General features: G+C 40.5%; 1 protein-coding gene across 2 annotated transcripts in view; it reads right to left on the reverse strand.

Annotated features, from left to right (window-relative positions):
- CA8 (carbonic anhydrase 8) overlaps positions 1–12,329 on the reverse strand; it is a 92,261-nt gene that overhangs the window by 37,004 nt on the left and 42,928 nt on the right. For both annotated transcript variants that reach the window (XM_054499260.2, XM_054499261.2), the window contains exons 4-5: positions 6,020–6,115; positions 978–1,040 (exon numbers count right to left, since the gene is read on the reverse strand). In XM_054499260.2, coding sequence (XP_054355235.1) covers positions 978–1,040; positions 6,020–6,115 — 159 coding nt within the window. The remainder of the gene's footprint in view (positions 1–977; positions 1,041–6,019; positions 6,116–12,329) is intronic.

Here is a 12,329-nt window from a genome sequence, read left to right on the forward strand (position 1 = left end):
GGTGGATCATGAGGTCAAGAGATCAAGACCACCCTGGCCAACATGGTGAAACCCTGTCTCTACTAAAAATACAAAAATTAGCTGGGTGTGGTGGTAGCATTGGCTTCCTAGCAATGCTAGGCCATATCATGGCAGGGTCATGTGGATCACCTTCTCTCGGATATTATCTTACCACATATGTGTACTTGTTTTCTTTTTTTAAATTTATTTAACATAAATACTTTGAAGTATGATTCCCCAAATTTTTATTTGTTTCATTTATACAACTTTCCTATAGCATGCAGGTAGGAAAGGGTTAACTCAGCAGGCCTGAGTTGCTCAAATCCTGCACATCCCATATAAAGGCCTGTCTTCAGGACTAACTCTTTGCTCCTGGGATATAACCACTGAGCTTGGAATATCCTACCTGATAAGACTGTTTCTGTGTGCCTGCAGCTTTGGGCCATGCTGTATTTATGGTGAACTCCTGTTGTTGTATGTCTGAGGCCTTGAGACATACTGTACCAATTGGAACAGATAAGCTGATGCTGACAATGTGACTTATGGCGAAGAGGGCGGGGAGACGGTTGCTGCTAGAGAGTGAGTAGCTGAGGCCAGTTATGTTGCATGCATTTAGTGCTTGCATGATTGACCCCTAATAAATCTCTGGACACTAAGGCTAGAGTGAGCTTCCGTAGTTGTCAACACTTCACACATGTTGTGACACATCATTGCTAGGAGAATTAGGGGCATCCTCAAGTGACTTCACTGGGAGGGGACACCTGGAAGCTTGTGCCTGGTTTCCCCTGGACTTCATTCCATGCACCTTTTCCCTCTGCTTTTTGATCTGTTTCTTTTCACTGTAATAAACCATAACCACAAGGACAGCAGCTTTTCTGAGATCTGTGAGTCCTTCTAACACAGCATCGAGCCCGCAGGTGGTCACGGGGACCTCCTACACAACCAGTATTTCTATATTATTTTAAATAATGACTTACCTTATACTGAATATCTTGGAGGATTTCAGTCACAGCCTTCAAGCCAACATGTTCCTTTCCTATCTGAAAAATATAAAGCATAAACCACAACCACAACATTTTTCAGTGTTTAGCTTTAACTAAAAAAAAACTAATAGGGCTGAGTGTGGTGGCTCATGCCTGTAATCCCAGCACTTTGGGAGGCTGAGTTGGATGGATCACGAGGTTAGGAGATCAAGGCCATCCTCGCTAACACAGTGAAACCCTGTCTCTACTAAAAATGCAAAAAATTAGCTGGGCATGGTGGCACACCCCTGAAGTCCCAGCTACTCAGGAGGGTGAGGAAGAAGAATCGCTTGAACCCAGGAGGCGGAGAGGTTGCAGTGAGCCAAGATCATGCCACTGCACTCCAGCCTGGGTGACAGAGCAAGACTCTCTCTCAAAAAAAAAAAAAAAAAAAAACTAACAGAACTCGGTTCTAGTCCATCTGAATGTCCTTTTTGAGGAATAATTAAATGGCCTTTTATTAATAACTAGGTCAATGTCTACTAAAGGTAATTAAAGTTGTAACAAAGCTAGTATAATAAAGTATTAGTTATGTAAATGTCCAAGAACTCATTCTAAATTCTTTTTACTATGTATAGGAATCACTCACTTTGCTATATGTAGTATATCAAATTATAAAATACTGTTATATAAAAATATCAAGGATATTTCTAAATTAAAACTACTCAATATATGTTCAAACCCTTCCATGTTTAACACTGGCATTTATAGATCATTGCTACAAAGATTTTAACAATACTGAAAAATTATATTAACTTAGAAAAGCAGGTGTGCGATTTTGTATGTTAAATTCACCAAAATCAAGACCTTTCTTGATTACTAGTAGACATAATTTTATAACTACCCTTCTATTCTTAAATAAATAATAATGTGCTTTTTATAGCCTTCTTTTTAAAAACATATCACTACATATTATTAGTGTATAAAATGCTCCCAAAAAATGGAGACAAAAAATTCTAACATTTAATATTCTTTAAGTGAATATTAAATGTTAATATTTTTTAAAACTTTTAAGTGAAATCTGACCAATTTCCAATGGTCCATGGTAACGGAGGAGAGTAATGGAGGTCATTTAAGAACCTTAAATAAACAGTCATTGCTTTTGTCAGTTTTTCTCCTTCCACATAGATATTTGGAGAATGACCTAAGAGAAGCCAGAGTAGCTGTCGATATGTTCACATTCTCTGTTTCTCCCAATGTTAACTAACTGCAAAACATGCAGATGAAAGAGCATCCAAAGGGACAGGAGAGAGACAAGAAATGCTCTACCTAAGATAGGCCAGTCAGCTCTAAACAATCAAGACGTGAACTACTTTCCAAGAGTCTACAGTTATTCCTGAGATAGGCTCTAGAAACAGAAAATAAATTTTCTAAAGTTAAAAACAAAAAAACATTTAAAACCTAACGCATATGTACCTGTGGCAGCAGCCTGAAATTTTAGGCAGAAATCATTACCCATTCTTCAGGAGAAATGGACTTCTCTTTTGTCTTACTGGTTTAACCATGCTATAGCACTGGGAGGCCTACGTCTGCACTTGGGGTCTGTTTTCATCTCAGGCATCTCCTGTCGGGTTGTAAACTCTTTGAAGAGTCCACATATGAACACTAAGGCCACTCAATGTGGCAGCTCAGGAAGAGGCTCACTTTGCACTGGACTGCCTGGATTCCAATCCTGACTTTGCCACCTCTTAGCTGTGTGGCCTTAAGCAAGTCTAGCTAACCTCTACATCCTTCCGCTTCCTCAGCTGTTTGCTGGGGAGGATAAAAATGATAGGGTTGAAGATAAGATTAAATCAAACAAAGACTGTGGAACAGGTTTGGGTCATCATAATTCACTTAATGTCCATTATTATTCTTAATCTGGATGCCCTACAGCATCAAATATAGTTTCTCCATATAGTAGCGCTGCACTTCCACTGCACTGTCTAGAACAGAACAACTCTGCATTTCTGCCAACATCTCCCACCACTTCCTGATCTGCCTGAACCTTTCGAGTCTGCCCAAGGGCACAGCTCTTTTGCAGGCCTTTCAAGCGGACGCCATGCAGTCCCCGAGGGAGACAGACTGGGGTACATGGTCAGTGCACTCTTGCTCCCTTCAGGGTGGAACTCTCTGACCCACGTGCTCAAGCCATCCTCCCAAGGGGACCATCCTCTAAGGCTATCATGCCTTCCTTCTTTCTCCCTTACTGACCCACTAGTCAATCTCTCCCAGGCATCACCTCCTGCTGCCACCCTGAACGACTTCAGCATCCAGGGGGTGACCCATCCCCTCCCTGGCCTAAGTCTCTTCACCCCTCAGTCCGTGGCCTTCTGCCCATTCCACCTGAGCAAACCAACCCTGAAGACACTCCTGGTACGTGCTCTCATTCTGAAAACTTTAACTCTGAAAGACTGGCCTCTCTGACCAGATGCCCCGGGCCATCCAGCTCTCCTGCTCTTTCCTCTCTCCCCTTCACTGATCACCAGGTGCCACGGCTGGCAGGTCCTTGTGGCTTCTCCTTCCCCCTCCTGCCTAGACATGGTGTGGGACTGGCTAGAAAGAATGATATCTCTCCAACCACTCTCCATTCTTTAATCCTTTTACCTCCTAAATCATCTGCTCTGTGATGGATCAACAAAACAACTTACTAGAACCCTCTGCTCCTTTACCCGAATAAAGAACAACCCACCATACCCTGTCCTGTATGATCTGGGGCGTCCAATCCCAAGGGGGTTTCCCTCAGTGACTGCCAAATATGTTATCATCCCCTTCTGATCTATTTCAAGACTCAATCCCACACCCACGTTTTCTTTGCTCTATAAATAATTTTGCTTTGTGTGTCTCAGAGATAATGAAGTTTGTCAGGCATGAACTCCCTCAATGTCCTGCCTTTCTCCACCTACAAATCGGCCCCATGTGTGCCCACCCTTTCCTCCTGGCCCTCTGTTTTGGAGAAGGGGTGGGTCTGCTCCTATCTGAGATTAGTCCACCTGCATAAGCTCTCCATCCCATGCCCTCTTGCCTCCTCCAGGACTTTTCCACATCAGTGACACCCTCTCTTTCCAGGATTTTTAATCTCTATGTCTGCAATAGCTCTTATTGCTCAGGGAAAAAAAAAATACTACAGGCAGATCTCAGATCTCAAAAGATCCACTGGACATCATCGCTAGTTATTGCCCCATCTGTCCTTCCTTCCTTTGGCCAAGCTTCTTGGAAGGAAAGTCTACTCAATGTCTCCAACTTCCTCCCTCCAAATTTCTCTCCTCCAGCCTGAGGACCCGACCCCCCGGATGGATTTCAGCCCATCCCTCCCTTCCCCTCTCTTTCCCTCCTTCCCTCCTTCCTTCCTTCTTGAAATTTTGCTCTCAGTTCTGCGATTTCACTCTCTCCTGAGAATTTGCACACAGATAACCTGAATTTTTCATCACAGAAACTTATGAAAAGTTAGAAGAAGTGTGCTTGCTCTCCAGGCTTTCCCTTGCCTGCAATAATGCAGCTTGTTCTTGGAAATACTCGCAGTAGTTCTAAGGGGCTGGGTTTTCAGTCCGGGGCTCTACGAATCCAGGTCACCTGTTACATGCTAAGAATCAGGAAGTGAAAATACTAAGTTATCACACCTAATTCCATCCACAAATATTTATTGAGTACCAATTCCAAAGATGAAACTGACATGTTCCTTTCCCTTCTATATATGAATATGTGGTTATTTGTATTCTTATTTTTATTTTACTATTTTTTATTCTTACTTTTAATAATGAGATAGTACCTTCTACTGTCTCAGTTTCTCAGATTTGGATACTTTATTAACTTTTCTGGGTTTTAAGAGTAGTCTTTCATAATTGTTACTTCAAAATACCAAAAATTATCAAAATATATTTGTATAATGAAAAAAATTTTTATTAATATTTTGTGATTTCTTTCTACTTATATAACGCCATTATAAAATACAAGGAATACAGGTCCCCACCTGTGACACCATGAAATAAATAGTAAGAGGACTCACTGAAAAATGTAAGGATTTCCTTTAAATTTCTATGACATGTCATATTTGCAAGATGCTGATTTTAAAATATTAAGAACCTAAACTGGATGGCTACTTTCAAACATCAATAAAGACATATCTAGGAGATATGTATTAAAAATTGTTGCAATTAATTTTTGACATATATGCCATAAAAAAACAAGTTTAAAAGGGCCCATTATCGAACTCTCTTTGGAAAATTAAGTTTCTGAAGAACACTGTGCTAACATGCTCTAATCCCAGGTTATCCAACAGGCAGCCCAGAGCCACGCAGAGCTGGAACTCTGGTTTCTGGTCCTGATGGCAGCTTTAAAGCTAAAATTTCCAGATACTCTTTCACCTCTAAATCTTTTACGATGTCAAATAGGTAATAAGACAAAATTTAGAAGATTCGCCTTAAAAACTGAATTAAGTTTTTACCTCTGAAAGCACATGGCCTGCTTTCATATGTTTGGGTAAATTTATATACTCTCCTTTGCCTACCACAGAGCTCAAATCCAAATGTTATATTGACTTTATCTGCCAAGGTCTTTGCCAGTCTGATTTTTATCAGTGTTTCCTATAAGGCATTTCAAGTCATCTCAGAGTGAAAATTGTTAATAAAGAAGGGCTACAGTAATCTACTACATACTTCTATTATTGTTATTTTTTTTTTTGGTAGATTTTTCTGTAAACCAGGGTCTAAAGACATTTTCTGAAATCCTTTTTCATAAAATAAACTCTACCCTCAGTAGTCATTTTCTAAATCATTTCTCCAAAGACCCTGAATGCTACTCTGAAGAAAATTTCTAATAAATAAAGGAACTATTTTCTACCAATGAATATGGCTGAACTCCAATAAACCATAAGGATCAAGTTTTCTGTTTTTATCAGGTGTTCTCTGTATGTGTGTAATTTCATCTCTAAGCAATAAAATTGAAAATAAAAAAATTTTACAAAATGATTTAGAAATTAGCATCTCTAAACAATACGATAATCACAGCAGACCGTTTACCTGAACAAACAGAGCAATGATGGCGATTCCGTGCGGCTTCCCCACAGCCTCATCAATGCTGCCAAACAGAGTGGAGTTCCAGTGGATCAGATGGAGCTGGGTGAGTGGCAACAGACAGACCACATCATTTAATGTGCTACTTCTAGTCATAAAAGCAAAGATATAGACATTTCTTTACTATTTCTATATGGTATCACATACCACAAGAGGATCACAAGTAGACACAAACTACTGGCTTAATACGAGTTCTCTGTATGAATTCCTTCCTTCTTATTTCTGAACAGAAGCAGTGCTTAGTGGATCGCTGCCGCTTAAGTCCAGTTTTAGTCCTGATGAGGAGGAAGACAACTGGAGGGACTCACAGACTTCACATTGATTCAGTTATCTTTCCTTGGATGTCATCCTTTTGAATCTCCATGAAACAAAACTCCAGGTCTGGGCACAAACACTAGAACTCATTCAAAGGATGAATACCTGCATAATCAAATACTGCATCACCCAGTATTTCCATCAGGAGATGTACAAAGCCAGTTTCTAGCCCTAGTAAATTATTTCAACTTTCTAAGAATATTCAGAGATAGCATCCTGGAAAAAAAAAAGCTGCATATTTAAAGCCATGGTAAAATAATAAATGCTGATGTGACTCTCTAAAAGAAGGCGATTTCCTGCGCTGGTGATAAAATTTTATCTGTGAAGAAATGACAAACAATGCTCAGAGGCCTCCCTCACTCCTAGCCTCATAAAGCTTTGCAGCTTTCAAGTTTATCTAGAATATGCACTTGCTCCTACAGTACTGATAAAACACTTGCAAGAAGCCAAGCTCAATTCCTGATTAAAAACCAAATGTCCACTGAGGTTCTTAGTATAATAGTAGGTAGGTAAACCTTCTGCCTAGAATATTACCTTCATCACTATAGCTTTTCATCAAGTTATAATTACTTACCGCCTTACAACATTGCCTCATTTTAAAATTAGTTCTAACACCAAAAGACATAGCTAAAATTCAACCACTATTTTAGCATTTATATTAAAATATTCAGGAAAATTATCATAAGCATGGCCACAAATTGGATTTTTCCACTGCTGAATTTACCCAGGTAGAATCTGATATTGTAAAACTGACCACTAGGGGGAGGTAATGAAGTCCTCTACCAATAATAGAATAGGTAACTAGGAAAAGACTGTACCCATGGCCCACTCAGCCAGGTCAGGCTATGAGGCTGTGAAAAACTCACAGAGACTGTGACTACCCAGTAAATGCAACTGAAAGGCACTGCTTTTAAGAAAACCATGTTCTATAATCTCTCAATAATAAAAGACAATTTTAATCTTCCCTTCTCCGACTGCAACAACAGCATAGGAGTCCTAGTGGTAGAGGTAAGAACTGACTGCCTTAATTAAACCACCAACAAAGAAGGTCTAGGCCCAAGGTTAAAATAAATTTTTATTCCACAAATTACAAAATTCCAACTGGCATTTTTCTTACTTCTCACAGCAATATTTTGGGGCTTTTTTTTAAACAAAACATTAATAAACCACAAAAGCATGGGTTTTTCTTTTTCCCTACTCCCCACAATTCAGCAACATCATCACTCACACCTGCCCTTCAAAAGCTGCTGCACATTTTTTGTGTGTTTAAAAAGCTGAGGGTCCCCACTCCTTAAGTGTGCACTGGGGTGGTGACTTTGTTATAAAGAGTAAAGTATGGAACAGGGATAAAAATAGTGACTTTACAGTGGATAAACCTAACAAACACTATCTGATCAAGGTCAACATCAACACTGATTAGTCATGTTGATAGGGTGTATGTATCCCTATATGTGATGAGCACTTTACTGCTGTGTTTTCTCTCAATGACCCATAACCCAATCTAGCCACAAGAAAAACATCAGACAAATCTCAGTGAGAGACACTCCACAAAATACCTCACCAGTAAGTACTCCTCAAAACAGTCAAGGTCATCAGAAATAAGGAAAGCCTGAGAAAAATGTCACAGCCAAAAGAAGCCTAAGAAGACATGAGAACTAAATGTAATATGGTGTATGGTGCCATAGGTGAGATCCCAGAACGGAAGAAGAACATTAGGTAAATGCTAAGGAAATCCAAATAAAATGTGGATTAGTAACATATCAGTATTGGTCCATTAATTGTAACAAATGTAACCATGCTAATGTAAAATGTTACTAATAGAAGAAACTGGGTTTGGGGTATATGGGAATTTTCTGTACTGTCTTTATAATTTTTCTATAAATGTTAAACTGCTCTAAAAAATATTCTTTTTAACAAAAGATAAAAATTAAGAGAAATACTGGCACTTCAGCCAACCCAAGCTAACAAGGATAACAGAAGGTTGCTATGACCCCCGCATGTCCAGCAAAATAACACGAAATGAAAGCAGCAACAGCAGCTCTCCCACGCATCCTTCACTCTACCTTCTGGGTCTTCAATAATCACCTGAGTCTTGGCGGTTCCAGGGCAAGAGAGATTCTCCCCTCACAATAACAAGGGACCCAAGCTTTAAAAAACAAAGCTCTGTCCTGCTTCTGATAAACCTTCTTCTCTTGAAGGTCCTTTTTCTCATTTTCAGACCAAACAAATCATGACAGACCCCCTTTCTACACCAGTAGAGGTTGGCTAATTCAAGTACCAGGCAAATGTCCAACCCATTCTGGAACTAGGCCAACCTTCAGCTGTAACCTAGTAGTGGTAACCTAAGTGCGTGGCCCACAGGCACAGCACTCTGCACCTGCGCTGCCTCTCAAGTTAGCTCACTCTGCTCCCCATGCACCTTTCCTCTCCATCTGTATGAGTCTGCTAGGGCTGTCATCACAAAGTGGCACTGACTGGGTGGCTTAAACAACAGACATTTATTTTCTCACATTTCTGGAGGGTGGAAGTCTGAGATCAAGGTGTGGGTAGGGCTGGTTCCTTTTTAGCCCTGTCTCCTTGGCTTATAGATGGCCACCTTCTCCCTTTATCTTCACACAGTCTTGACTCTCTAGGAGTCTGTGCCCAAATTTCCTCTTCTTATAAGGACACCAGGCACAGTGGACTAGGGCATGCCTAATGACCTCCTTTTAACCTAATTATCTCTGTAATGACCCTATGTCCAAATACAGTCACAGTCTGATGTGCTAGGAACTGGCACTTCAACATGAATTTGGCAGGGACACAATTCTGCCCATGACACCAGCTATCTCACCCTTTGCTTTCTGCTCGCCATAAGAAAGTCTTTTCAAATCTGAAAAGCTTGAATTATTCACACTGACATCTGTTCTGCCACTGCCCCTTCTTTACTCCAATAATTTTATCACATTGTGCCTTATATTAATTAGCGCTGGTTCTGTTCCACAAAGCAAAGCCACAGAGGCAGGAAAATTATAAGCGCTTTTGAAGAACTAACAGTACCTTAGTGGGTAGCTAGAGGGTACAGAAGTCTGGCAACGACAAGAGGTGAGGCTAGAGAGCTAGAGGGGTCAGACAGCACAGAGCTTTAAATGTTACCATAGCTGTATTCTAGAAAACACTAAAGCAATATATTATTGCAATGAATATTATTATTATTATGTACGCAGTCTGGAATCAAACCTCCCCATAATAACCTCTTTCTTTCAAAGGTCTTTTTGACAGTACAGGGGCTGGATTGGAAGTAGCAGACATTGAAAGCTGGAATATAAGCTAGGAGGATACCACAAAAGTCCCAGCTAAAAAATTATGACAGGAGTGCAGGACAGTTAATTTTATGTGTCAGCTTGGCTAGGCTATGGTGCCCAATTGTTTGATCAAACACCAGTCTAGATGTTGCAGCGAAGGTGCTTTTTAGATGTGATTAACATTTAAATCAACAGATTTTGAGTAAAGCTGAATGCCTCCACTATATGAGTAGGCCTCATACAATCAGTTAAAGGGTTTAAGAGCACAGACTGAGGTCCCCCAAGGGAGAAGGAATTCTGCCTCCAGAACTCTGGATAAAAATCAGCCTGCGTTTCCAGCCTTGAAACTCAAGCTGCAACATCAACTCTTGCATGAATTTCCAGCTTTCAGCCTACCTTGCAGATTTCAGATTTGCCAGCCCCCACAACTACATGAACCAGTCCCTTAAATTAAATCCCAATCTCTTCTTTCTCCCTCTGTTTCTCTCTCTTTCTCCCTCTCTCTGTTTCTCTGGAGAACCCTGACTAATACAGATCATGCAAACAAAAAAAAAGTATGGCAACCAATAGAAGTTTAAATCTGATGATGACTAATACCAATGGGAATAAAGAAAAATGACCCTAACAATTAAAGTGACAACATTTGGGATTTATTCTTCTAAGACAAAACATGATCCCTTTGGGGAGGGCGGATGAAGTGACAAAACAATCCTCTGATGATCAGAAATAACATATTAAAACTTCTACTTATATTTATTTTTATCAAATGTCTTTTTATTTCAACTTTTTCTATGCTTCATAAAATACATAATATAAATACATATTAGTGCATGAATATAATTTATTAACAAATACATATATTATGGATACATGCTCCAAAGTTTGTTCTAATGCAGTGGTTAAAGACATCTGGAGACAAACAGGTCTGAATGGAAAAGCATATGATACTACAGATATGGCTTAGGAAATGATGAAGTGGCCTGCAGTACATCTTATGAACTGGCTTATTAAGGTCCAAGTAGACAGCTATTATCAGCAGAGAGGACTCACAAGACTCACTTCAAAGCCTAACAGCCCAGATATGCTCTGGGGTGTGTCTGGTCTATGGAGAGGGCAGGATACAGAGGCGGCAACCCTGTGCACTTCTCCAACTCCATTATTCTGAGAGGCAATGTGCTCTCATAAAAGACCTCCGCTAGGAATCTCGTCTTAGATTCTTGTTTCAGTTCTACAACACTTTAGCTCTGTGAACTTCACTAGTCACTAACTTCTTTCAGCATGTCTCTCTGTAACACAGGAGACTGTATCTTAAAAGCTTGGATTATTCACGCCTTTCTCTGTCTTCCCATAGTACTCTTTTTCCTATATTCTTATCACGTTTTACTGTTATTAGCATTAGTTATATATAGCCAGCAAAGGCAGGGAAGCAGGATGATGGATTTTGACAAAGAAGAGCAGCCGACTGGATTATAGTTTAGACCAAGTATGTAAATGCCACTTACCATTTCTAAGGAGAGCAAGGGTCAGCGGCATTAGCACTGCATCTGTTTAGAAGTAGACGGGCCACTGCATAGGGTCACTTACTCCTCCAGGGTCCACTGGACTAAAGATGGATCCAAGCAGGACCCTGCCCCACAGGCCTTCAAGAGCCTGGACCTGCTCTGCCTGGTAAACACACTGCACAGCAGGTGGCTGAGGGGCTGCCTCTTGCAGCCTGAACCCAAGGCCTACTATGACTGCTAACAACAATAGCAGAATCCCTCCTGCTGAAAGAATCTGCCTCCAGGCTCCCTTCAGCCATTCTTCCTCCAAAGGCAAAAGGTTTGGCCTCCTCCTACACTTGGGCAAGTCAGGGTAGAAGAAAGTGGTTTTCTATAACAATTAAAGCTGAGTCCTTCCTCACTCCTTATAACTCTTCCCCCCAGCCCACCAACAGGAGGCAAGTGTTACAAAGACATAAAACAGCCAAGATCCATTATTACCCTGGCAGCATGATGACCATTATGTCTTCTGTTAAAAAATCGGACCACAGGAAAACAACCATGATGCATCCTTTTACAGCTTCAGGGAAAATCTTGGACCGAGCTTTTGCTACAGGACTCACAACTTCATATTCCCGCAACTGATTATGCTGCCTTACCATCAGCACCTGTGAAACGTTCAAAATGTTCATCTTAATGCACTTAACTCACAGAATAGATAAATTTGTCCAAAGTTAAGAAATTGCGACATGCCACAGCCTTATCATCATTTGTCACTGAGAAAAATAAGTTTGAAGACTTCATGGCAGCTTAACAGAAAGCTATCTTCACGACAAATGAGGTTTATTACTAACATAAATAATACGATGGCAGCAAAGTACCAAAGAATGAATCATGAGGAATGGAAAAAATAGTAAACACTGAAAAGGCATTTATGACTCACAAACTTCCTTTTCCCCAGCCCTGGGCACTCATACAAATTCTGTGACATCTCCTAACTGCAAATGCAGGGACCTTTCCTTTCAGATGTCTTCTTGACACCTCAAGATGAACATTTCTACAACTGACATCAACCCTCTTCAAAGGAGCTTCCCACCCACACACTCTTCATAGAACTCCCCCTCCTGCCCCGCTTACCAGGCTTGAGACCTGGGACCCCCGCGCCTTTATCTCCAG

The sequence above is a fragment of the Pongo pygmaeus genome, chromosome 7 (assembly GCF_028885625.2).
Source record: "Pongo pygmaeus isolate AG05252 chromosome 7, NHGRI_mPonPyg2-v2.0_pri, whole genome shotgun sequence".
NCBI lineage: Eukaryota > Metazoa > Chordata > Mammalia > Primates > Hominidae > Pongo > Pongo pygmaeus.